This window comes from Carassius carassius, chromosome 38 (assembly GCF_963082965.1).
Source record: "Carassius carassius chromosome 38, fCarCar2.1, whole genome shotgun sequence".
Taxonomy (NCBI): Eukaryota; Metazoa; Chordata; class Actinopteri; order Cypriniformes; family Cyprinidae; genus Carassius; species Carassius carassius.
In genome coordinates, this window is record NC_081792.1 from 17,682,850 (window position 1) to 17,710,340 (window position 27,491).

The following is a 27,491-nucleotide window of genomic DNA, read 5'->3' on the forward strand; positions in this document are numbered from 1 at the left end:
GAGCAGTCTCAATGGCCATCCACTTATGAATATTAATCACTTTTAGATGGTAATCAGACAATGTAATGCTGTCTGAGCTGTGGTAAAACAGTACAATAAATGCTTACATTTTATATTTTACCATTCAAACGTTTGGGGTCAGTAATAATATATATAATATAATATATATAAAAATTACATACATTACAATTAACATACTTTTGTTAAGAAGGATGCATTCATTTGATCAAATTTAACAGGTGACTAAAAAAATAAATAATAATCTTTCTTCAAAAAATAATGACAAAAAAACGTCTTACTTGAGCTTCTTTAAACTTATGCTGCATCAAAAAGAAATTAAAAAATAATGTCTGTCACTGGCCTGCCATTGGTCAAGTAAACAGGTAGCCCCGTCCCAAACTCACATCATTGGTTGAGTCAATGTTGCTATGCTAGCCTGCTCATACTAACTGAGTAATATTTTGAAAACACCACATTGTTTATGCATGTCAGAGAAATCGACCTAACAATGGTTTACTCATAGTCTCTGAACATTAAGTAAAGTTTTAACGTCATGACACATCAGCTTCAATAAACCAAATACCAAATGCTAAATTGATCTCAATTTCAGGAACACACTCTTGTATGTAAAGCTGAGGTTGGCTTCAATGTTTTCTGTGAGGTGTGTGTGTGAGAGAAATAGAGACTATGTGGCCAACCACAGGGGAAACGCCTCACCTGGCTCTGTCTGTGTGCGACTGTGTGTGTGTTTGGAAGAAAATGAGATACAAAAACACTTCACTGTAGGTAAACCGCTCGATCTCCACCCTGTGTCCTCCCTTCCACTTCCTATGTTCTGTCTGCTCTTTCACAAAAGTAGAAACTCGCAGAAATCACCTCCCTCCCTCTGTCCACAGCAACAGCGCCATGCCACCGGGCTGGCTCGGTTATTTGCAGGGTTAAAATACATCCATGGCTCTTTAGTGCTCTGTCAGGTTGTCTGTGATTAGTGAACAACAGCCTGTAGCTGCAAGTGTGGCCATACATCATTTTCTTGGCCCCAGGCCTGCTGGGAAGAGAGTGGGGAGGGGGTGATGAAGAGAGCCAGGCCAGGCAAGGAGTTTTGTTTTGGCGGGGTCTGGGACAAGAATGCGGACGGACCAGACATAATATTTAGATTACTATTAAGTCTTTGCCATGTGAGATAGCATAGCAGGCAGTGGCTTTTCGGGAACAGTGTGCACCAGACGAGCTTGGGTGGCCCCCCTTCTTCTCCTCTTTTTTTTACACTCTCAAATCTCCCTCCCAACCTAGACCCCCTCTGCCTTTCTAAGAGACAAAAACAATCCTGAATTCAGCAAGTTTAAGGAAAAAAAAATGCCAAGAGTGCATCTCGCCAAGATTAATTCACCCAGTGAGCTGCAGTGCCGGTCGGGACAGTGATAATTACAAATGGAGGTAGCGAGGGGGATTTCTGGAGATGTTGAAATATGACAAAAACATGCTGAAATTAGTCATTTGCTTCCTCAAATTTGGATGGGTCCCTCTTTCTGCTGTCCTGTGAACTTAACAAGTACCACTGGCATGCCCCCCTCCCGTAAGGAAGTGTGACACGGTGTGCGCCTGGTGCTTTATGGCTTGCCACACTAATGTCAGCGCACTGCCAGGCTTTGTGATCTCTGGGGCTGGATGCACTGCCAGCTGGCCACCGTTCAAGATGTGGTGGGGTGGAGGGGGGCTTTGGAGGTGTGATAAGGAGATATGTAGGTTTGGATGCTTTCCGAAGGAGCTCTCATCATTCAACACTGGGCTTATAGTCTTCAGCACAACAAAGATGAGAAAAACTAATAAACATACTAAAAAACTCTCTGCCTAGAAAAGGTTTCATCATATGGCACCTGTTGTTGACTCAGGGCTTTTAAAGCACCTTTTTGTGTTTGTGTTTCAATGGAGATTGTAGATTATAGCACTTACAGTTTAAGTGGTAGTTTTCACTTTTCTGTCTAAGTACTTTATGATTTATGGTAATAAATAATGATTTATAGTCCGTATCTCTTGCTTGCTTTCTGTCCATCACAGCCATGTGTCCCACGGACCTGCAGCAGTTGTGGAAGGATGTGGCCTGTGTTCAGAGCACAGAGGAGGCCATGAAACACGAGGGCCTCGATCTGACCACCAACAGCTCCAACACTACCTCATATTCAGCCTCCAAGGTCTCACCTCAAATCCCCCATCATCCTTTGCCAAATGGACAGAACTCTGTTCACACTCCAAAGAGAGACAGGTCAGTGGAAAATGCACAGGCATTCTTTATTGTCCACCTGATGATTTTTTTATAGTGTGTCAATGGTATGATTAATAAAATAATTGCAAAAGTGAGAAATAAATGTTATATATATATAATATGTGTGTGTGTGTGTGTGTGTGTGTGTGTGTGGGGAAAGTGGGTGGAAAGGTTCTGTGATAATCTAGCTGAGAGGTGAGCAGCTGTGTGAGAGCAATTTGATCCTACTGTGGTGTACTCATAAATTCTTTCCATTTTTAAGAGCAAGACTCTTTGAGTGGATTTCGTCCTTCACCAAGGAGTCCAGCGACGAGCATCTCACGCCTTATTCCAAAGGCACTTCCCTGCAGAGCACTCAGTGAGTAACACACGGATGTACTTTATGTATATACACACAGGGTTACCTATCCATCTAAATGAGGACGTAACTTTGACTGGTATTGTTCTTATATGAGGGTAGTTTATCAAACCTACACAGAGCTGACCGACTCTATACATACACACAAAGACACACTTACAATATGTGCATTTGAAAAATTTTAATTTTAATGTGCAAATTAAGAATAAATAAAAAAAAAATTGTCGGACTAATAAATGTTACATTAGCAATGCTTTAGCACTTGTTTGTTTGCTTACTATACTGTCAGTTGTAAATTATAGTTGCAACCAGTGTACAGATTTTACTGTCTGCCTACCAACTGCAGATGATTTGATAAAAATTAAATATTTATTTATCACCATGAATCAAAAATTTAATTAGTTTATTTAGCTTTTTTTTTTTTTTAGCATTTATATAGTTTAATAGTGTGCATAACTATATAAATAAAAGCTCCAGCAAAAAATGCTTTTAATCAACATTTTTGTTTTTTGATCAAGTTTTTAATCAAACTTTTGCGATTCGCTTATATGGTGCTGCAGTGTGTCGTTTGCAGCAGTTCTGTGGATCTTTTTATGTAATATGGCCATTTTTGCACTGGTGGGGCCTCAAAACTACAGCTAAATACACCCACACACACCAGCAGCACTAACACACACCCCACCCTGTCATGCTACGCGGACATGGCTAAACAGAAAGTAAAGCGCACTATCCATCATGTTTTCTTCTAACACTGCTCTCCTAGCCTAACACATTTCCACACAAACACACACACACACACACACACACATGCAACTCAAAAGGCAAGAAAAACTGTGCGGTGAGGCTAATACATGGCACATGTGGACAGTGTGGTTGCCAGTAGTTTGTAATGTCTAGCGCTCAAGCAGCTTCTGAATTGCGTGGGCCGTCCACTGCCAGCACATCTGATGAAGAGGAGAAGGGAGAGTGTGTGTGCACGCCGCATCAGGAGGGCGTCATCTGCTAGCAAGCTGCTTTATATTAAGCAGTACTCTGATGTGGAATTGGGAAGAGTACCCCAGACCTTCCACAAGCCACGCTACCCCCCCACCCCCTTTAGCCCCCTGCCTATGCTTAGCAGCAGTCAGATACATGACAAAGAATTTTGTGGTCCCTGCACTCAAAAAAAAAAAAAACAAGCTACATGCTAGACCGTGGCGGCTGGCCAGGCCCGAAATGAAAAATTGCTGGATGAGACTGCTGGCGTGGGTTCGAGGCTGATCCGTTATGGGTCTCTACAGAAGCCAGGCCAGAGAGATCCGATCCAGACTTCTCGGCCACAGAGCACACAGCGGCTGTATCTCAAACGAAACAAGACCGTAGCATTTATCCCCAGGCCCCACCAGTAGGCCCTGTCAGCACATCAGCAGCCACCTTATCCGTACTCACGCCGTTACGAGAAACATCTGAAGATCATCCACATTCATTCGTAATTAGATGGCGGCTTGTTGTTCCTGGCCGCATCTGAGGACATTTAAACTTGCGTCGTAGTGCAGGATGCTAATACAATGATATGCACTTACTATTGGAAGCCTGTCAGTCACTATTATGGAAAAGCTGTCGTTTTTTACATTTACCAGGTCCTCTCGAACTGCATTTGCTCAAAGCTTTGTGGAAGACTGGCTCAAAACTATCGGCTTTCCCAGACAGGAAATAATTCAGACTGTTTCCATTGCTTCATTGCTTTGTATTGGTCACATGTGTGTGAGGCTACCATGCTGACTGCCTGAAAAAAAATTGCAATAAAATCTTGACACCAATGGGTTGTTTTGATTAAGCAAGCTGGTGTTTAGATGTTTTTAAAGAAAAAAAAAAAAAAAAATATATATATATATATATATATATATATATATATATATATATATATATATATATATATATATATATATATATATAAACTCTCCTACCACTTACAGTATGTCAAGGTTTAGTGTGATGTAACCATTTATAGTTTGACTAACTAGATATTTTTTGACACTTTCAGCTCAACCCACGAGGAACACACGACCTCCCACCCACTCTACGGACATGGCGAGTGTAAGTGGCCTGGCTGTGAAGCGCTCTGCGAGGACATGGGCCAATTCATCAAGTGAGTGACAGCTGTCCATCAAATACACTTCACGCTAAATTCATGTCAAAGCTCGTAACTTGCATAAACCCCCGCCCCGAGCAGCAAAGCATTCATGATTGCCTGCTGCGTCCCACAGAACAAGTCTCTGGCTGTTAATGTTACCCTCCCTCAGTGTGCATTCATCCTTTTTCCGATGAGCTTGCAGATCACTTGTAAACTAAAGGCCTTCTCTTGTGCTGAAGTGAGTGTGGGGATGAGAGGAAAGGCAATAAGAAAGCCAGGCGACTGACAACCATGTTCAGGTGTGATGTTTGAACAGACAAGAGACGAATGAATTCCACAGGGAGGTGGGGTGTGCAAGGTTATTGCTGGAGAGAGCATGAGACATTCTCCAATGCTGTGGGACTGTACTGGTGTATTGAAAAAAGAGAGCTAACACTTGACAGACAGGTATTTCAGTCACAGAACACAATCAAAGTAGAGTGCCCTCTGTAGAGCAAAGCAAATTCGTAGTAGGTCACAAATTTTACATGTATGTACAAACCTTTTACAAACCTTATATTCATCAAAGAATCCTAAAATCCTGTTGTTAGAAAAGCTTTCTGAAGGATCATATTATGGCACTGAAGACTGGAGTAATGGCTTCTCAATAAATTCAGCTTTATTGAAGTTATTTTAAATGTAACAACATTTCACAATATTATAGTTTTTCCTCTATTTTTGATCAAACAAATGCTGTATTGGTGAGCATAAACTCTTTTTTCATCACACTTGCTACAAAGCAGGTCCCAAACTACTAATACTAATTTTAAGTATTACTTAAACTACAAGTTGATGCACTAAAGGTAAACTGACTTTTCATACCTTTTGGGTCTGTTAATCTCTGAATTCATACTATAACAGTGTGCAAAAACTCAATAATTTAGCTGTATGGTTTTCGCAAGACTCTTTTTCCCAAAAGCATAAAAATACTTCGGCACAGGAAGCTAGTTCACACATACCCTGAAAGTAATCATAGAGACAGATGTTCTGTACTCTTCCTGTTGACCTGTTGTGTGTGTGTGTGTGTGTGTGTGTGTGTGTGTGTGTGTGTGTGTGTGTGTGTGTGTGTGTGATCAGGTAGCTGCCCACAGCTCTTCGATGCTGTCAGAGGCCGATTAACTCCCTGCTCCCATAATTCCGCCTCTCCATCCCTGAACACTTCACTGCTGGGTCAAGCAAATTGTTTTCACGCTTCGTTAGTGGTTTACTTAATTAGCTCATTTACAATTAGAAGCTTTTGTTTCTTGGATACAAGCAAAGACATCAAAAGGAGGCTCCCTCCCCTCCTCTATCTCCCATTTCCCAATCTCCTTTCTTCTCGCCATCTCTTTTCTTTGCGTGTGTGTTTGCCAGTTTGGGGTCTTTAGGGACGCTGGGGGGCCGAGATGAGATAAAGAGAGGAAGAGATCAGACAGGGAAGGCGATGTAAACAGACCCATTGTCTCTGTGTGTTAAAATAATGAGACTTCACAGTGGAAAGTCCTGACATGTCCTCCTGTCACAGGGGTGCGAGCCAGACTGTTACTGCTGCCATTGTCCCATCGGACTCCAGGCTCACAATGCACGTTCTCTCTGCTGTTTATTTTCTCTCTCTCAAAACACCTCCTTTGATTTCTGGCAAGTCAACGATGTCTCTTACAGTAGCCGGGAGTTCTTGTCCGTTAATGAGTGGCGGTCACATCCCTGTGTGTTTATTTCCTTTGACGAGATGTTCGTCCCTCACAATGTCTTTTGACTCCAGAGCTGTGCTTCCTCGAGGGGACTGCTGTATTGACAGGCCGGAAAGATGTGTATGTAAATTTCCTCCGGTCGTCTCTGGCGACGGGGGAGAAGAGCGCGTTCGGTGTACGTGGGAGGGAGCGGGAAGCACGTATGATGGTTGCTGACATGCACATCAAAGAGCTGGAGAGTCTGGGAAAGTTTTAAGAGTAAAGCTGTTGTTTGGTTGCACGGTATCTCATTTCACATAGCCTCGGGGCAAGCGGAGAAGGGGGGAGAGGACGTGAGATAAGAAGGGAGGGGGTGACAGATATTGCCGTCAGTGCCGTGCACCATGGCCGAGTCAGAACACTTTAGTCATCGCTAAAGACAGGAAGAGAGGAGTCTCTCTCTCTCTCTCTCTCTCTCTCTCTCTCTCTCTCTCTCTCTCTCTCTCCCTCTCCTTCTGTTCTTTTTGTCTGTTCTATAGCCCCATCTGGCAGCCTGCCACTCATAGTAGGAAATGAGGCCCACATGGAATCGGTGCCCGCTGAATGAGCGCCCGCCATTCACAAAGCTCTACACATTGCCCTTGCCCCATGCATGTTCAGTTTGGGTCAGCTTCCAATAAGGGGACGTTCACACAGAATGTGTGCTTTTTTAAATTTTTGGTCTATCTAAACACGCAGTAGATGGATGTATTTGATCATCACGCAATAGTTTCCACTTGCCTCTTTTGATTGGTCCAGTGTTTTGAAATTAACCTTGATGTGTTGGCCTGCATGTCAAAAGTTTAACTTCTTAGGGTTAGGCACTTTGTGTCTTGTGGTACTCATGCATGAGACACAGAAGCAGCGAGACATGGTCAGTGGTCTAAAAAATCCATCTAGCAAATGTTAATTAGAATAACTATTAAAAAGCAGTGCAATTTAACACATAAAAACATGTCCGGTATGAACTACTAAGTGTAATACTCCCAGCACTTTTTAACACCATTTTAGAATTTTTACAAATCCTTTTCACGGGAATCAGTGCAAGAAATGCTGAAAACTTTTCATCCCCAGATGAAATCTCTCTCTTGTTTTCTCTTTCGCTTTGGCTACAGTAGTAGTGTGAGAGTGATAAAACTCTCATTCACTTTTAAATTAAATTTTCACTCTCAGTCTGAGCTCTTTAATGATGTTCAGTTTTCTCTGGCATGCCAGGGCGAAATGTGGTAGAGTACTCAAGCCCTTTGTCGGGCTGGCTTGTGACTTTTTTTTTTGTGACCGTTGTAAATGCTCCTCAAATCCCTGTCGGGGTGCAGGGAGTAAACACTGCTTCATTGTCGGGTCTCTCGGAAAAACGCTGCTACTGTTTATTATAAGCCATAAAACTTGTGGTCTGTTCCTTTATTCAGAAAAAGGGAGACGGGGTGCAGAGGGGCAGAGGGAGAGTAAGATGAGATCATGTTTTTGTTATTATCATCATGTGCTTGCGGGGAAAAAATGTCTATCTGTGCCTGGATTATTTGAGTGGGTGACATCATTCTTTTTGTTTAATTTCTCATGAGAGAGCAAATGCGCACCCCTCTTTTCCTTCAGTCGGACACTCAAAACGGCTGTGGCATGTGGCGGGTGTTGTGGAGATAAAGCAGGCCAGGATCATGAGGCTGAGTGTATTGCGAAGGTTAAGATTCTGCTGCTCACACACTTCCGTTTGCTGCTCTCCCACCGTGTGGGACCAAATCACACTGGGCTGCTCACGACAATGAGGAGCTCGCTAAAAAATGCTGGAATTCCCTCACAAATAAAGGTATCAGATGAGATTGACTGCACCAATATTAAAATTCCAGCTGATAAGCTAAACTGAGAATTGGCTAATAACTGAGCATTGGCTGATGTTGATTTTTTTTCCTAAATATATATAAAACTAAAAGCTAAAATCCTGTGGTTTAAATGCTACAAATGAATTTGGGCATACTCACTATGTTATGGATGTTCATTTTGAGATTAAAGATTGCATTTATTAGTGTTATTAAATTATTAATATTTTCAAAGATTAAATGAAATATCTAATCTAATCTATCTTTCAAATAAAAAGTCTAATATAGCCAGTATGGTACCGGTATATTGTGCATCCCTAAATTCTATTTTTTAGAAATAAATAAAGTATTCCTCTGGAAGATTTTGCTTTACAACTCCTCTAGAAAGGGAGCATTGTGGATATTCTACTTATATCTTCTATAATGTGCTCCTCTGACCCCTGACCTCGGAGTCATTAAAGCTCACCAGGTGTGAGGTTAGAAGGTGGGAGGGGCTCCTACACACCTGGAGAGATGAATGACATCATCGCGCAAATGCTTGATGACATCATCGTTTGGATATAGGGATGTTTAATGGATTATAGAATTGTGTTTATATGTGTGCAGGGGATCATTTGTGTGATTTCAAGTGTGGGAAATCTGTAAATACAATGTGTGAGATGAGACAGATGGCGTAAAGGAATTATCCCAAATTACAGACCCCAGAGTCCATCTTTATGACCTTTCTGAAACTGTCCCTTTAAGTTCTTACTTTTCTTGTTTGATTTTGCGTTCTCATTTGTTTCTTTACTCTGCATCATCTGTTTGTTTTGTTGTGTTCTGGAGTTTTGTTTTGGATTGCCTCATAAAGAAAACATGAATAACTAAGGGCAGAGCTCACCCATCTGAAGCTGTGTTTGATGAGTAAAACAAATGAAGTCATCTCCAGGTGTTTTTTTTACCCCCCCCTTTTCAACTCCCACTCAGAGTTCATGGCCTGCGGCACTTTCTGACAAAAAACTAAACCGTTTCCAAAATAATATCCCACTCCAGCTGCATTTCAACTGAATAACAGAGACATTAGGACACTTATTCAGGCCTAATATAGAAAGACATTCATGTCTAATGTTGTTTTCATCTCTTTCAATGAGTGACCATAAATACAAATACTTTTTATTTCTCAAAAATACACTTATATGACACACCATATGACAGACTCCTCGGCGGAAAACCTCTCTTTCCACATCTTTCATGTCCTAATATTGTTTTTATTTTCTAGTGAGAGGAAGTTGATTTTATACGCCTAGTTAAAAGTGTTTTTTTTCGCGAATGGAAATCCACTATTGTTAGGGGTTTCCTCTGAGAGGGCCGTTGTGATCCCGAGAGCATTCCATTAAATGTTTCTTCTCCAAAATGAAAAAAAATAAACTGTTATCTGTGCTCGTATTTTGATGTGGTTATTTGTTTATGTGAAGTCATGGTTTGACACTGCAACTGAATCTATGATGCACCGGTGACCGTATTTGGATATAAGTGTGTGTGTGTCGTCAGTATGTGACGCCCGGGCATGTAGTGTTGACACTGTAGCATACACAGCACAAACTGTGAGACAATCCCAAAAGGCTGGGACACAGTATGTGTGTGTGCACTGTATTAGGCAGGTCAGCGACACAGTTTGTGGCAGATGGTCCAAATATGCTTACAGATCTCTCTCTGGGAGTTTAGATAGGGTCGCGGATTGATCTAGTAGACTGTGTATCAGGATATGTCACCACATGTTTGCGTTTTTCTCTCTCTCTCAGGCACCTGAACAGTGAACACGCCCTGGATGATCGCAGTACGGCCCAGTGCAGGGTCCAGATGCAGGTCGTTCAACAGCTGGAGATACAGGTGGGACACTCGAACAAACGCAAAATCTACATTTCTCTGAAAATCTTGCAAACGCAATATTCAAGCTGCCTGACTACCTCTCTTCCTGCGTTTTCATTTACATTTATGCATTTGCCAGGTGCTTTATTCAAAGCGAGTGCATTCAGTATATACGTTTTGGCCTTGTAATTATGTTGCATAATTAAGTCATCAGTCTCAACTTTAGAGGATCAAGGCCCGAATGTGAGTTTACCAATATGGTGTATCAATGCTGAGATTTGGTCTTCTAGAATTGTTTCACATACAAAACACACTCTCGACCAGCTGGCATGATTTTCTGCACATTGCATGCCACATGAGTTGATAGAGATCACTGGAGCTTGTAAAAGGAAGGAATTATAAATAATTTACAATATAAATAAATTTATATAATTTAAAAATCTAAATAATTTAATTTGTAATAAATTTAATAAGATGCAAAAATAATAAAACCCTGGTCAAATTTGATGATGTTGACGATGTTTTATTGTCCGTGTGAGTAATTTGTTTAGATGTAGAGACTGTCAGAAAGAAGAGTGTCTAGTGACTGTTAGGATTGGCACTGACAGGACATCAGTCAGGCACATTAGGTTGCATTAAAGAGACTGTTAGCTATGGGGGAGCTGCTCGGCCTTCTCAAACACGCCAAACTAAAGCGCAGGGCAACTAACCTTACTGCGCCCGCAGCTGTGAAATTCCTCTGCTTTTGGTGCTGTAAATCAACATCGCTTACAAAAAACACGTCTCTTGGACGGGCTTACATTGAGACGGGCACTTCAGACCCTCCAGCTTTACATGGCAGAACAACTTCTCATCATCACTGCCAGTCCAAAAGACCTGGTAATTGGTCAGCTTCTCTTTTCATTCCACACCACCTCCCCTCCACGTTCTCCATCTCGTCTCATTCCCAAAAATAAACCCCTCACTACAAAGCTCTTTCAAAAAACACTGCCCTGCCAGGCACGCAGGCAGCGAGCTCACTTTGTGGCCCGCAAAGAGCGTTTAAACACGTGTCCAGATCGATGCAGGGGTGATGAAAAGTGACAAGAGAGTCAGTCCACGTCCAAGACGATTTCCTTTCACGTCTACCTTCGTCCTGTCACTTACTCTGCGCCCGATTCCCTCACCGCCCCAGTGCCAGCCCAGACCAACCAGATCGACCCTTCGCCAACCTGATGTCTCTCCCAGCATACCAGCTCAGTTTTTCCACTCTTTTTATTTACAGGCTGACCAGCATGGAACAGCCCCTCATTAAACACAGATATCAGTTAATGGGTGAATAAACAGCCCACTTCAGCAACACCGGGCACAGCCGCAGAGCACTAGCACAACACAAAAACAGTCTAATCACAGCCTGAGGTTGATTTTTACCAATCACATCTGATTAAAAAAAACAGACCAGTTAGTATGTGGTATTAGACAGTGTATTAGCAGTGACGTTTGCTAAGGCCACCATCATTATTGCCATTGCTCATATTTGACCACCCAGAAACCTTAGCATAGTACTTTTTAGTGTATGGTGCCAGTCTTGGAGTGTTCTGAGGCAGTTTGTCGCCCCTGATTAAGAGGGGCTGGCTGCCTCCACTCTTCCTCTAAATGGCAATAAGAATGTCAAACGAGGACGAGTGTGGTTACAGGGCAAGTGTCTCTGAACGGGACGCAGCAATCGAGAGAAAGAGGGAGAGGGGAAGAAGAATGGTGAGAGAGAGATGTTTTCTCCCAGAGGTATCAAGAGCTGTGAAACAGCATGTCAAAATCCCTGTGAGCTGACTCAGTAAACAAGCTGAATGCCAAATTATCCTCAGAATATCTAAAGTCACTCTTTCCTCCCCTCCACGGCGCCCACAAGTGCCCCACACACTATGACGACATTATACAAATACATCTGTACAGTAAAACTTTACAAAACAACATACAAAAATTAAGGAAAATGAGACACAATATTTTTAGGTATTAAGAAGTTAAACCTAAAGTTAAGAAAATCTTTAATTAAGAGCTATAATGTTTTTTATTATTATTATTATTGCATTGTACTATTTTTGAATTTATAGATATTTTTACACATTTCATTTTTTGGTTGTTTTTTTTACATTAGCATAATACGTTTATTAATATTGTAACAAATGTAAAGTAACAAATGTATTTTTGGTATAATATATTTTCTTTTTATTTTTATATGATCATTTATTATTTTATCAGCAATAATTGTATTGCTGTGTTAGGTAGGTTGGTTGGATGTTTTGATAGAACCAAAGAATAGTAAATGTTTGGAAAATTCCACCTACAAATGGCTTACTTATAGTTGTCATAGCATATTAAGCTGGAAACATGAAAATTATAAACATTTTACCTTTACATATTTGGTTTAATGTAAGAAAACAGCTTTTTTATTATTATTAAATATGTGTGTATGTGTGTGTTCTCTAGCTGGCCAAAGAGAGCGAGCGTCTGCAGGCAATGATGACCCACCTGCACATGCGTCCATCGGAGCCAAAGCCTTTCAACCAACCTGTAAGTTCATAACTTTCAACTTCTACCATCTCATTCTTACTTTCTCTGTTTTGATCCCATGTCTTTCTGTATTTTTTGCATGAGAAGTAACTGTTCGGCACACAGGGTGAACAATGAATCAAATGTGTGTGGCACTAAAGAGCGCTCTCTGTTGGAGAACGGAGGAAGTTCTGGTTTCTTAACTGGCGTTATCTCTGTGTGTGTTTGCTTGGATTGTATTCATAGAGAGCAGCTAAACTCTGTATTCTCAATACAGACTCATACGTTTACCTGTTAATCTTATCCTTGCGCTTTACAAAAGTAATAAATCACTTATTCAAGCAAGCCATTACGCACCTTCAACTCAAGTGTGATGATGGATTCTTATAGATCGAGTTCTCTTCGTAGCAGTTGGTCTGTTTTCCACCAATTCACTTTAGAGGAGTGTTTGTGTACTTAAAGATGCTTGTATTTATGCCACAGTATAAATGAAAGTGAGTGTTTTGGCCTAGACTTACTAGATATTCCACAATGCTTCATCATCGACAGCCATCACAATGCGTTTCTCCCTCAAGCCACCAGCTGCCTGTGCAATTATTAGGAATCTAATGAATATTTCATGCTGAGATTGATGAGGAGTCTTATTATATACGAAGATGTTGAAATTAATTGTCAATTAGAAGTGGAGTGTCTTAATTTGAGGGGATATAAATGAAGGCGGAGGGCGAAAGTAGGCCGCGTCTCCTGTTTGGAGACAAATTCTACAGATCAGCTGCCATTAGACGGTAATGGGAAACAGCGACTGGGCCGGGCCGAGCAACCTAGATGAGAACGAGGGAAAGAGAGAATGACAGAATTATAATTGTGAGTGTGATCAAGAGAAAGAATTAGCATTAAGTGGTAAGGGTGAGCATTAGGGCGAAGATTAGCACAAACCCGTGTGTGGCATTGACCGCTATTAAGATCGTTGGGTGGTTGGCACAGCAAACTGGCAACGCTCCAGTGTTAATTAAGTACCTGTTAAACCATTTTACTCCCCTAATTACTGGAGATGGGCCAGGTTGGCTCCTGTGGCAATGAGAATGGAGAGAATAGAGGGCTGGCGCTGTTTAATTCGCCATATTAGCTTCAACCCTGCTACGCCCGCCCCTCCTCTCACTCGCTCTATCTCTCGCTGCTCACACGTGCACATGATGGTTTTAATTAGAGCAAAACAAGCAACCCTGAAAAAGACTCCCTAAGCGATGGGGAAAGCTGTTTCCTTGTGCTCCTTGCACGCCGAAGCTAATTGGGCAGAGCAGGGCCACAATGATGGCGGGTAACCGCAAGCGTTGTTTGTTGCCAGATTGTTGTTTTACCCCCTCCTACCATGTATCGCTTTGTTTTGCTCCTCTTGTGTGGCTTTAATTGCAGACACTGTGTCACAGAGGAGCCTCGTTTGTGTGCGCACGCCCGCCCGCTTGTGTCTGAGAAACATGATTTGCGGGGTGCTTTGTTTGAATTTCACCGGGTGAATGGGATCATCTTATAATGGAGTCACTGTGCCAACTGCTTTTGGCATGGCTGTGCTGGCAAGGATCGCAGGATGTATCTCACAGCAGGAGACCAATGACAATTTGAAGATGATTATATTTCCTGGTTGGTAATTGCAATGCTGGAGATTACTGTATACCACGAAGATGATGTGAATTAGAATCAAGGCTGCGCTGAGGCTTAACGTGTGCCAAATAGAGGGAGAAAAACATTTATGTTTTGCGCTGTCATGGTTTTGTGCTATTTATAGTATTATGCATGTACATATTAATGTATATTCTTGTAAACAGAAAAAACAAGATAATAGAAGTAAACATTTAATATTATGTATCAAATGCAAGACAATATTTCCTCTTTCCGAACATATATATGTATGTTATATATCTATATATATATATATATATATATATATATATATATATATATATATACTGCAAATATTACAAATATTGTTATAAATATAGTGTTATTATTTATTGTATATTATTTACAATAAGATATTTATTCAAATATTACATATTATAATATTATAAATATTGTATTTTAAATATGTATTTTAAAATATTAAATAAATATTATTATTATTACTATAAGTAATAACAACTTTCTTGTAATTGGATAATAAATATTTAGACTTTTTGAGTGAATTTTGATGCTGTGTACAGTATGTCTCGTTTATAATGCTACAAAAGATTTGTGTTCTTTTGAACCTTCTTTCAAAGAATCCTGAAAAAATTTAAAAAAAAAAAAATGTGTCATGGTTTTCACAAAAATATAAAATGATTTCTAAAGGACCATGTGACTCTAAAAATGTAGCTTTGCCATCACAGGAATAAATTACATTTTGAAATACATTAAAAAAAAAAACAATTATTTTAAATTGTAATAATATTTTACAATATTACTGTTTTTCACTCTATTTTTTACTCCTTAGTTAGCATAAGAGACTTCTTAAGAGAACATGTATAAAATCCTTGCAACCCCAAACTCATTTTGAATGTTCATTTTTAGTGTATACAAGTTTTCAATTTTGTTCCCTCCCTCCCAGTTGAACCTGGCCTCCAGTGTGTCGCTGTCAAAAAGAGAAAGTGAGGGGTTTCCTGAGGGCTTGCCTCATCCCCCCACCTCTGCCGCAACTCCCATCACCCCCATGAGGCAGGGACCCTCCGTCATCAGCTCCTCCAGCCTGCACGGAGTCGGGCCCATCCGTCGGCGCAACTCCGACAAGTTCTGCACCCCCATCGCTTCAGGTGAGTGTCCCTCCATACAAAATCATCATACTCTACAAATCGACTTCTACAGCACTGAAATATGTATGAAATAATTATGGCTGTGTCCGTCTGTTACAGAACTTGCACAGAATTGTGAATTCTACAAAAACGCTGATGTCAGGCCTCCATTCACCTACGCCTCCCTCATACGACACGTAAGTCAGCCTGTGTGTGTTTGTGTGTGTGTGTGTGTGTGTGCTGTAGAGATCTGGACTGTGCGCTCTTGCTCCAGTACACTTGAGCAAAGTTCAAAGGTGTGTGCTGGTAACTAAGGATTTATGCGCATCTCTTAGCTCAGTGTCAGTCATGCTGAAACGCTCAGCACTATCCATAATGCACTACCTGCCCGTCTGGAAACAGTCCATCAGCTAATGTCTCACTAATAGCAGCCTTCTGAATCACCTCTTGACACTTGCTCACTTTCTCTCTTCCGTTCTCTTGGCTTTATTCAACCAGGCCATTCTGGAAACCCCTGACCGACAGCTGACTCTAAACGAGATCTATAACTGGTTTACACGAATGTTCGCCTATTTCAGGAGAAACACAGCAACATGGAAGGTAATGTCCCGTTAAATGAAAAACTCAATTCATTTTGCACCATAGACGTCTATAATACTCAAAGTAATACTTGTTAGCAGTCCTTTTCATCGCGATGGCAGGTTCTTGACTAACGCAGGACCCACCTGAAGTATTATACACACTAACATTGAAAAGTTTGGGCTAAGTAGTATTTTTTAAAGATATATAAAGATATATAAAGATGTTTTTCAGCATTTCAGCAAACTTGTACTTTAGAATGATAGTGTAAATTTAGTTGTTTATATATTGCTTGCAAAAATCAAGCCATTTATCATAGACATTTGCTAACCAGCTTAACCCTGACCCGTGGTTCTGCACCACTAAAGCCAAGTGAATTTTTGACCTCCAAAAAGAGTAAATGAAACTCCTTTGAACTAAGAATGAAATATTGTTCTGCAGTTATTTGATGTTTTTAATTTTTATGATTTGTGTTAGACTTTTTTGTTTTGTTTTTATATACATGCATTTTTGTTTGTTAAATACTGAACAGTTTATTCAAGTATTTAAACATTTCACAAAGTTTTGCCAGTAAACTCTGTCATGGCAACTAGCCTTTGTATCCTAAGTTATCGGAAACTCCCGGTCTACAGCGATCACAATGTTTAGAAGCTCTGGCTAGTCCATGCTTGCCTCCTGGCATTGAGGCAGAAGGGCTTCCTCTTTTATAAGTCTTTCCGAGATAATAACAGAGCAACAGATGCAGCCCATTGTTCAACATGACCCAAATGACAATAAATCCTCCCTTCATGCCAAGGGGTACAGCGGGTACAACAGAGATACGGCCTTCTCTAGAGCTTCAATAACACTGAGGTTATTAATGATGCCTGGCATCACACAGACAGCCAAGTTACGACCTGGCCATCCCCAGATCTGTTTTTCTTAGTTGTTTCTTTTTTTTTTTGGTGTCCTGATGTGCTCTCCTTATTGTTTTGAATGTGTTACATGGCGTCGGCCTGCCTAATGGATGTTTGGTGGGTGGGAACAGGAAGTTCAAGTGTGACTCAATTCAAGTCCGCTTCCTTTGCACTATGTGCTATAACTTTTACTAAAAAGTGTCAAAAGACTCCCCAAATTCAGTGATGCATTACAGTCTTTGCATAGTCAAATGGCTGCCTGCTGTGTTTGCGCATGTGTATGCATATACCACCACAGTCCATGGGCACGTAGCGTTGTAACTCTTATCAGACAGTTTTATTTGTACCGGTTGATTAGCATGTGCCCCGCTGGTCCACAGCCAGTTCTGTATCAGCTCCGCATCTTCTGACCAGCTCCGACATGCAACACTCCACTGGATCCCGCCACAGGAGCGCAGCTCTCCCCTGAACACAGTACCTAAGCTTTGATGTCCAGTCAGCTGCTTTAACCACATGACACTCAGTTTCGAGCTGATACTACACGTGTTGCATGTGCACATCTCGTTGTAGTATCATAATAAGATAAAGACAACACTTCAAGTCGAGACAAACTTTATTTATAAAGTACATTTAAAAAACAGCAGTTAAACCAAAAAGCTGTATAGTTAAAGAACAAAATTTTTAGACTAATAGGAGAGAAAAGGAATTAATAATAATAATAAATATTAATAATATTCTACATATTTCTAAATAATACAAACTATTAAATATGAATAAATAAAAATATTACAAAATAGTATATTATATAATAAAACAACAATTAAAACTTAATACTAATAACAAAAATCAAACTCTTACTCAACTGTTTAACTTGGTTTAGATGTTTAAGTTTGTTCCAAATTTAACATGTTTATGTTTTTATGTTTTTAATTATCTCAACATACCTTTATTCCTTGACATTTTAATGAGCAATATTATTAGCAAGTAGTAGTAATGCTTCTGCTAATAATAATTAGAATAATACATATTGTTCATATTCTACATATGAGGAAGTATTTAAAAAGAGCTTTAAATATTAATAAATAGAATTATTTCTTACAAAAAAATATAATAAAAATGTAAACTTGGTTTACGTGTTTATGTTTATGTTAAAAGTTTAACATGTTTGTTTGTTTAACTTTATCTAAAAACACCTTTATAACTTGACAGTTTAATAAGTCATATTATTAATCAGTAGTAGTAATGATGCTTCTTTTAATAATAATAATCATCAGCATAGAAATGCTTAACTAAAATGTTATAGTAATATAAAAATACTTTTATGATGTTTTAATTATTATTTAATTATTATTATTATTATTATCATTAAATTATTATTACATCACAATAATCATTACATCAGACTTAACCATGTTTAAATTATTATCTAAACTTAACTTTATGAAATTTTGCCTCTAGTCACCCCTCTCTCTCTCTCTCTCTCTCTCTCTCTCTCTCTCCTTTTCTGTCCAAAATGAAGAGCAGAGTGGTCATTAAAGACGCGGGCTGACCATGTAACCGTCCCATTTAGCGAACCATCTCCCCATCACCCTGCTTAGCCATTAGCTCACCCCTAAGAAAGATGTGCTAATACATCTCTCCCTTCCCAGCACCTCTCACACTCCCTCTCTCCCCCGTGGACTAGGAGCTTGGAAAGGTGCTGTCAGGCCAGAGAGGAAACGGACACCGCAAAGAGTAGCTCGCTTCCTGTCAGTCAGTCTCCTCATTAGACATTCACATGGCCTATAGCCTGGGGCCTGGGGCCTGGGGCCTGGGGCCTGGGCCCTGGGCTGAGGAGGTGCTGCCCCACATTCAGCTCACACTGGCCCAAGGCTCATTTGTGTGCCTGAGCCTCTAGAGGGGAGAAAGTAGGGAGAGAAACAGAGAAGGTGAGATGAGAGAGGGACCCAAGGAAGCTGAGGGCATTGAGACAGAACAGCGGGCTAATAGTCTTGAACCGCAGCGGCACCCAGGAGCAGTTAGTGAGCTTAGCCAGTGAGAGCTGAGGGGAAGGAGGTGAAAGTGGCAGGAATATCTTTAAAAACTCATTTCACTTTTATGAAATTTAACAATTAATGGATCCGTCTTCTTTTCCTCCTCAACCAGAGCCAGATCATTTTCTCCTCCTATAATACCTTTTTCACACTCTCTCTCTCTTCTTTTTATTTTAATAACTGCACGTTCTCACTTGTCTTCCTCTCTTGCTAGTCATTTGGCCTGGTATTAAATATAGAAATGGAGATGCATGTTCTCCGGTGCTCTTAATGGCCATCTATATTTCATGAAAAGTCGGGTCCAGAGAGTAGGGGAAGTCATTGATCAGTCAGAGGGCGGCTTTTATTCATAAGATGGACACCAGCTGGGTCATTCTGCAAAGCCGCTGCTATTTGTGTCCCTCATAGACATATATATGAAAAAATTAATTTAACAACAAAGAGCTGATGCTAACTTTTAGTGACTGTGTTACTATACACATTTTTTCTACAACATCTCCTTGCTTATTAGCAAATACAAATAGATTTAGATGAAAAGGTTATATAAATTAACCTAAAAATAAATTAATATATAAATAAATAAATTATATATATATATATAATTTATTTTTAAATGTAATATATTCCAGTGATGGCACAGCTACTTTTCAGTTTCATTACTCGAGTCTTCAGTGTCACACGATCCTTCAGAAATCATTCTAATATGCCTGTTTGCTGCTCAAGAAACATTTATTATCAATATCAATGTTAAAAAACAATTTTTGTTGAAACCACCATTATAATAATGAAAAATGAAAAAAATCCATGATTTTTGGGATACATAGAAAGTTCAAAAGAACAGTATTCATTTGAAATGGTTGTATTTTGTAAAATCATAATTGTCTTCACTGTCACTTTTGATCAGTTGAATGCATCCTTGCTGAATGAAAAGAAAATTACAAACATCTGAACTTTAGTATATGCATAATACAATATGTATTTTGCATCAACCTTGTTGCAATCATATTTGATCTTTTTTTAAAGAAATTAACTCTTCTACTAATGCAATTTATTAATACCTCAATACATTATTTGTCTCACAGAAGGTTTAAGTACTTTATTATCAATCAGGAAAAGATGTCTGTTTCATAGAATGACACAGCTGTAAATGTCTCTAGATTTCTCAGTTCACACACCTCCTGCATTGAAATGTTAATGTTTATTTTTGGCTTATGGAGATGTTACATAGCAGTGTCTGTCAGCAGTTTGTATAATTCAGTCTTTCATTAACTTTCCCCACTGCTTTCTGAACTTCACAGTAGTATTTTAACTAATGATCATGTATATAGAGTGGGGAACATTTGTAACCCACACTGATGATTTCTCTAGGCCTTGTTCTTGTAAGGAATATTAAAAGCTGATTTTTGTTCTCACACTCTCTTCCTCAGTGGAAGGTTTATCCTGGTGTCTGCCGGAAGCATTTCATTCTGCTTGTATGATGGTACTTTCTTTTGTATCTAGATCGAGTGTCTTGGTGTCCTTGGTAAGCTGTGTGGTTTTTTAAGCCCACTGTGCCTAAAGCTGACACATCTTTACTTTCTTAATGCAAGTCCCTTGGTCCTATGATCGATTCAGCAGTGAAATAGCCTTTTGTATATATATATATATATATATATATATATATAAAAACAAACAATAAACTGAATATCCAGTTTTACTTTTGAAATTGAAATTTCAGATGTAAAACAGTGCAGTACATTCACTATCGCTGTTCGTTTCCAGGCTAAAATGGTGGGCGTAGTGTCGTCCACTACCGAGACCAGTTTGACATCCACATCACGCGTGCCATCTTTCTAATATAGCTGCCACCCCTCCAGTCACTCATTCACACACACAGCCAGGAGGGCATTTTGTTTATGTCTGCAGAGGCTGACCCCCTTTAAATTGCTGCTAATGTTTTAACTGGGAGAATTAGTCTTTCATCACGGATGGGAATGCAAATAAAATCTGTGAGGTGGCAGACTGAAATTGGGGTCATACTCATTTGCAAAACTAAGCATCATCGCTCCTGCACGGGGAAATTTATTCAAAGGAAGGAGGCCTCGCCTGATTATGGCACTTGTAATTATGGTTAGGAGTGATTCCAGCATCAGCAGTCCCTCCCTCATGGATTCAAAAAAAAAAAGAGCGCGTCGGAAAAAATACACAGGATTTAATTATACACGAATTAAAATTGGTAATGAAATTGGGCATGAACAAACTACAAATAGCAGATGAAAAGGAAGGGGCCTCCCTTGGGGGTGTTATTCTAGATAGTGGCTGATTAGTGAAATTTAAAATAAAAAAAGCAGGGGTTGGGTTTGCTGATGGTGGAGGGGGGATAGTGCACATCGTTTCTTATTTTTTTGTATTCAAAGATGGAGTTTTTTTTTTTGTTAAACTCCCACTGTTATGATGGTGTGGCACCACATTGTCACTTCCCCTCGGAGGAATGTGTAGTTAATTGGTTGTGTGTGTCTGTGAGATGGTGCGGCGGGAAGGGGACGGGTTCGAGATGGAGAGATACGCTTAGTAGACATGTCTCTCTCTGAGCCGTGCAATCTTTTATGCTCATCATCACGTGCACTCTTTTAATTAGAAAGCAGGTATAAGATTTATGCCATTATTAAAGGCTGTTTATATCAGGCCTCGCTATAATTGCGTTTCCAGTTATGACAGCGATGCGGTCGTGATTCTGCTTAAGATACCTACGATGTCGAGCCGTGGCTAGAACGAGAGACTTACTGGCTTCTTTTTGCCCTGTGTCTTCTCTGTATGTCCTGTCACTGTTACCCAGAATGCTGTGCGCCATAACCTGAGTCTGCACAAGTGCTTTGTGCGGGTCGAGAACGTCAAGGGAGCTGTTTGGACCGTGGACGAAGCGGAATACCAAAAGAGGAGACCACCAAAGATGACCGGGTACGTAGACTGAGATGGGTCATCTTTAAAGGGATTGTTTCCCCAAAAATGAAGTTCTTGTTGTTCCAGAGAATGCGGTTGTCTCCAAAATTATCACAAAAGTAACATAAAAATGGTCTATACGACTCGTGCACCATGTTCAAAGCTTTCTGAATCTAACCCCATTACATTTTTGGTAAAAACTGGCAACTGTGGTTGCCAGATATGTACTGTAGTAAAAAAAATCATGAAAATAACGAGATTCATATATTTCATTATGTGATTATATACCTCTAATCTCTAATGACCAACAGTTGTATATAGATGGTGCACATGATCATACTGTACACACAAAGACAATTGGGAACACACATGACACTAAAATAATGCCACAAACATGAATATTATACAGTTTACAGTAAAATAAGAAGAAAGAAAATTATTTATATACAGTGTAATGTGACACAGAGACTTCTGGACTGTCCTTTTACTGTTTTCGCCATAAAATGTATGGCTATTCATATCTATCTATCTATATATATAATGCATTTTTAGGCAAGTTGCATCAAGTTTGACATGACCAATGATGTTTGATGTCAAAATAGTTGTGCTACCACTCTTGGCTTCCTTAAGAATGCCTGCTGAAACCTTCTGTAGCTTTACAGACTGAAACAAAATGAGCCTGTCTGAAATCATACTAGTCACAACAACCTGTGAAATTCTGGATTAAAACAGCATCCTTTAAGAGAAGACTGTTTATTGAGTGGAAGTCCCAAAAACAGGCTTTATTCCTGTAGCAAATGTGTAAGCTTGTAGGTCTACTCTGTAAGTGGAGCTATAATCGTTATTGGCATGTATGATTACCTTAATGAGCTTCCCATCATTACCTTATTACTGACTCTTTAGTCAAAAGCACAAAGGTCTCTTTTGTGCCTTGCCTCCTTGTGTTTGGCAGTATGTGTGTGTGTATGCGCCTGTGTATTTTTTCCGTCTGTGTCTACACTGTTTAGGGTACATTGTGAGCAGATGCACTCCAGAAAAGCATGCCTGCTTGCATTTGTACAAACAGATGTTACACGCCGTCTCAAGCTCTGCCAGAGAGACGACGGCAAATTACCCAGCCGACGGCCTGCGCGCCAGATTTCAGCCCTGTAGCACACAGACACAAAAGCGAACAAACAGTAGTGTGTGTGTGCAGTATATGCTGTGTCAGAATACATGTTCTGCTCTCCATTGTTTAACTTTTCTATTTATCTCTTGTAAATAGAATAGTGCCTCAGCATTTTTCACGAGTTTGGGAGTGTTTTTTTAACACATGATTTGGTCAGATGTGTTTTGTTGTAATTCACACATGTACTTAATCACCCTCTTTCTCCTTCTTCTACTTCTCAGAAGTCCCACTCTCGTGAAGAATATGATTTCTGGGCTGGGATTTGGCTCCCTGAATGCCAGCTATCAGGTGAGTGTGTGTCTGTGTGTGTGTGTGTGTGCCTTCAGTACATCAAATCGACATCTTTATGTATTCATACACACACTCATAAGCATTGAAAATGATAGGGAAATGAATCCAGCTATATTAAAATGTTACATTGTTTTTTATTTTATTTTATTTTATTTTATTTTACGCTGCACAGTAAAATATTAAATCGTTAAATATTGCTTCTGGGTTGAGAAAGCAAGCCATAGTGAATAATTCTTTTGAGTTGGTTTTTTTCAATGATTCGGTCAAACTTGTTAATTCATTCTGAGTGATACATTAGCAAAGTGGTCTTGAATTATAATGAAATCTTAAAAATACTGAATTGAGATATACATTTTTCTAGTTACACTATGTCCTATTTTATTTATTTATTTATTTTGGCTGAATATTACTCTCAGACAAAGTAAATATTTAGTATTGTCTGATTTGTAAATTAGTGTTTTAAGCCTTCTCAAACCAGTTCAGAGCTTGATCTAAATGATTCCTCGGCAAATCAGTCTGAATTAGAATTTGCATGGAAAATAAAATCCTCAAAATTATGAATATTTTTAAATATGACTATACATTTTTCTAGAGCTCTGAAATATTCGGTCTGCCTTGGGTGGGGTGAAAATTGCCATAGTGAGATCTGATATGTTTATTTCAATGAATTGGTCTAAATGGTTCATTAACTGGATAGATCCTGGAAAATTCATTCCTCAAAAGTGTGGGAATCCTGTACAGATCAGGCCAGATCAAGCACACAAGGGTGCTGATAATAATTTCCTTTTCTAATTAGCTACTTCTCCCAAACCTCCTCCGTTCTCCTCCCTCCATCGCACACGCGCTCCCAGCCAGCCATATGTGATTTATAGCATCAAATATTTGTCAATGAAGGTCAAAGCATAAAATTAGTGTCTGTCCTAGAAAATCCATCTGAAACCCGCGGTGTCACAACGGCTCTCGTTCTGAGCTTTCAGAGCCTAGCTCTGTGTTTCTGTGTTCGTGTGTGTGTTTTTCCCAAGAACACTTTGTGACGAGACAGAGATGGATCTGGGAGGTTAGCCTTTGTGCTTGAGTCCTGGTCTGGGTGTGTGAGTGTGTGTGGCGCTCTGTCAGGTCTGTGCCCATCCATCTCCTCACAGGACAAGCAGTGTCAGTGCCTGACAAACAAACAGCCCGGCTAATCACAGGCAGCACACACACACAGACACACTTCCACCGGCCTGGCCCAGTTTGTCCCGCTCTGACCCCGCAGGCCATCTCTATGGAAATGGAACTGCTCATCCTGAAAAGGCCGTACATAAGCTAGCCTTTAACAAAAGAGTAGACAAACAGTGGAGATCTCTGCTGCGAACAACAAGAGTGTGAGAGAACTGTGGCTTTCTGCTGTGTTCCATTTGTTATTCCTTGAGTGTGTTAATGTGTTTTAGTCTGCATATGGTAGCACAGTCTCGTCTGTAATTAACCTTTTAAAAGTGATTCGACTTGGCCATCTCATTAAACCTGCAATAAGCATGTTTACCTATTGGGTCTGTCTGTTTTTGCCAAAAATTGTAGGTGGCTTTCAGTTAATTATAGTTTAAAGGGTAAAAATTAGCCCTTATTTGGTTCACATCCTTTAAACCTTGTGTGACCCTGATCATCTTTCTCGCCACCACCCAGTCTCCACGGAATCAGGATCAATTTCCCTCAAACTCTTTTTCATTTCTGCCTCTCTGTTGCTCTCTCTCTCTCTCTCTCTCTCTCTCTCGCTCTCTCTCTGTTGTTTTTTCTTTTTCTCTCGGTGGCATATTTTGGGCAGTCACTATAGTTTGAATTGGCATGAGTACCACATGAAATTTTCAGTTCAGAAGTGACTGTAGAAATGAAGGAAACCAAGCAGAACTGTTTTCCGTTCCACCTTTCCTTATGCATTAAATTATCTATATTCGTAGTTGTTCATGTAGATTTGTTTGTAGTATGAATTTAACACACTTTATTTACCATTACTTCTGACTTGGATCTTGTTTGAAGGTTTTGTTGTTGTTGTTGTTGTTTTTGTTTGTTTTTTAATTAATGTTTTTTAATTATTATTATTATTATTATTATTATTATTATTATTATGTATATATCTATAAAACCAGTCCGAGTGTAAAGTGTAGTCAACAGAAAATAACTTTTAAAAATGTAAAACACAGTTCTAAATGCCAGTACAAAGATGAATGATGTTATGTAAAGTAAAGATATAATTAGGATTGTTATTATTAAACAATAATCTATAAATCATCTTTAAATACATTTTGGAATCAATGTACTCAGTTTGTATATATATGTATATATATGAACTGTAAAGTGAAGTAGAAACATTTTTTCTAATGTTTTTTGGGCCTTACTATAAGTATCTTTTTTCTGTTACTGTTTTGACTTAATTTATTTTCCCCTTTGAATAACGATTTTAAGCAAACAGTGCTATAATTAAAGTATTAACTAACACTATAATATACTTGAATGTATATCATGTGTTAATGAGTTTTGGATAAGTTTCCATTGGGAAAGTGGTGAGCACATGTGTAACAGGAGTGTGAGTCTGTGTGTTTCTGGTGGTCTCAGCATCAGTCAGGTCTGTTGTATGGGAGCGAGGAGACCCCTAGTGGTAATACAAACTAACCTGCTGCACCACTACTGCCAGAATTCTCATAAAACACACAGATTACATCTATACAGTCAACACATTTTTCTTTTATTAATTAAAAATACACATTCCTCTGTCTGTAGGATGCTTGTTGGTATAGTCGCCACTGTCAGAGCTTCGTGCCTGAGTACACCTTGCAGTCATCCTCTTCAGCTTATATATTATTTTCACTATAATGACCTTTCTGACCTCACAACTGTAACATCAACAGTGCTTTATGATTTAACAGCAACGCAGGCATCATGCATCTCCTTAACTTTTTGTGAAGACTAAACCCTTTAAAATTGTTTGTGCAGGCTGCACTTGCGGAGAGCAGTCTTGGTCTTCTGAACAGCCCCACCCTGATGAACAACAGCACGGGTGCGAGCCTCAACATGCTGCATGTCGGCCACGATGATGTCAGCAGTACTGTTGAACAAGTCAACAGTAATGGCAGCTGCAGCCCTGGCCTTTCTCCGCAGCAGTATGGGTAAGACTTGTCAATACAGCTGACTAATTACTGGTGCCTTGATATGTAGTGCATTACTTAATGCTTTACTGAATAAAGCAGTGTGAAGCTTTAATGAAATGACTGCAAAAAAACAAAACAAATATCAATACACTACCATTCCAAAGTTTGAGATCTTTAATATCTTTTCATGCTTTTGTCACTTCTGTTAACCACGGAGACTTTTATTTGATCAATAAATATAACAAAGACATTATTATTGAAAAATATGAAATAAATGTTTTCTATTTTAATATGTTTTATTACTTAATTACTTTTGTGATGCAAAACTGCATATTTAGCATCATTACTCCTTCTTCCTACTCCTTCGGAAATCATTCTAATATGCTGTTTTGCTGCTCAAGAAACATTTATTATTATTATTATTATTATTAATATCAATGTTGAAAACAGTCGATATTTAACATTACTGATTAGTATTTTTGTGGAAATCATGCTCTTTTTTTGAGCTTTTTTGATACAATACAAAGTTCAAAGGAATATTTGAATTAATTAATTTGAAAATATAAATCTTTTTGGTCACTTTTGATCAATGTAATGCATATCTTAATTAAATCCTTAATATCTTTAAAAAAAAGCCATACTGACCCCAAACTGTTAACTGTAGAGTATATAATTTAATTTATTAATTGTTAAACATTATATAATATCATATAAATAGTAAATAATATATAGATATTTTTTTCTTTCTTAGTGAATTGCAAAAAAAAAAAAAATCTAAATTTAAAGAATTGTTTTTCTATATTTAAAAGAATTTAACCATATTAAAAGCGATGCATATTTAAAGGTTTATCTCTCATTTGAATCTGCCATGCTTCTGTAAACTTGGTAAGATTGCCTTATTGCATGTCATTTCTGTTTCAGACACCAAGTCCATGTGAAGGAGGAGCCAGCTGAGATGGAGGAGGACAGCAGACCCGTCTCCCTCATGGCATCTGTCACTCAAAACCTGAGCATGCCTGGCGATGAGCGCGACATGGATGAGGAGCTTCCCACAGAGGAGCTGGAGTAG

General features: G+C 39.3%; 1 protein-coding gene across 2 annotated transcripts in view; it reads left to right on the forward strand.

The window, feature by feature from the left end:
* The window catches only part of LOC132119450 (forkhead box protein P4-like), a 119,143-nt gene extending 91,652 nt beyond the window's left edge, over positions 1 to 27,491 (forward strand). For both annotated transcript variants that reach the window (XM_059529418.1, XM_059529419.1), the window contains exons 7-18: positions 2,059 to 2,263; positions 2,526 to 2,621; positions 4,645 to 4,749; positions 10,057 to 10,144; positions 12,590 to 12,673; positions 15,234 to 15,435; positions 15,535 to 15,611; positions 15,913 to 16,014; positions 21,738 to 21,859; positions 23,231 to 23,297; positions 26,268 to 26,440; positions 27,344 to 27,491. In XM_059529418.1, the coding sequence (XP_059385401.1) occupies positions 2,059 to 2,263; positions 2,526 to 2,621; positions 4,645 to 4,749; positions 10,057 to 10,144; positions 12,590 to 12,673; positions 15,234 to 15,435; positions 15,535 to 15,611; positions 15,913 to 16,014; positions 21,738 to 21,859; positions 23,231 to 23,297; positions 26,268 to 26,440; positions 27,344 to 27,491 (1,469 nt within the window). The remainder of the gene's footprint in view (positions 1 to 2,058; positions 2,264 to 2,525; positions 2,622 to 4,644; positions 4,750 to 10,056; positions 10,145 to 12,589; positions 12,674 to 15,233; positions 15,436 to 15,534; positions 15,612 to 15,912; positions 16,015 to 21,737; positions 21,860 to 23,230; positions 23,298 to 26,267; positions 26,441 to 27,343) is intronic.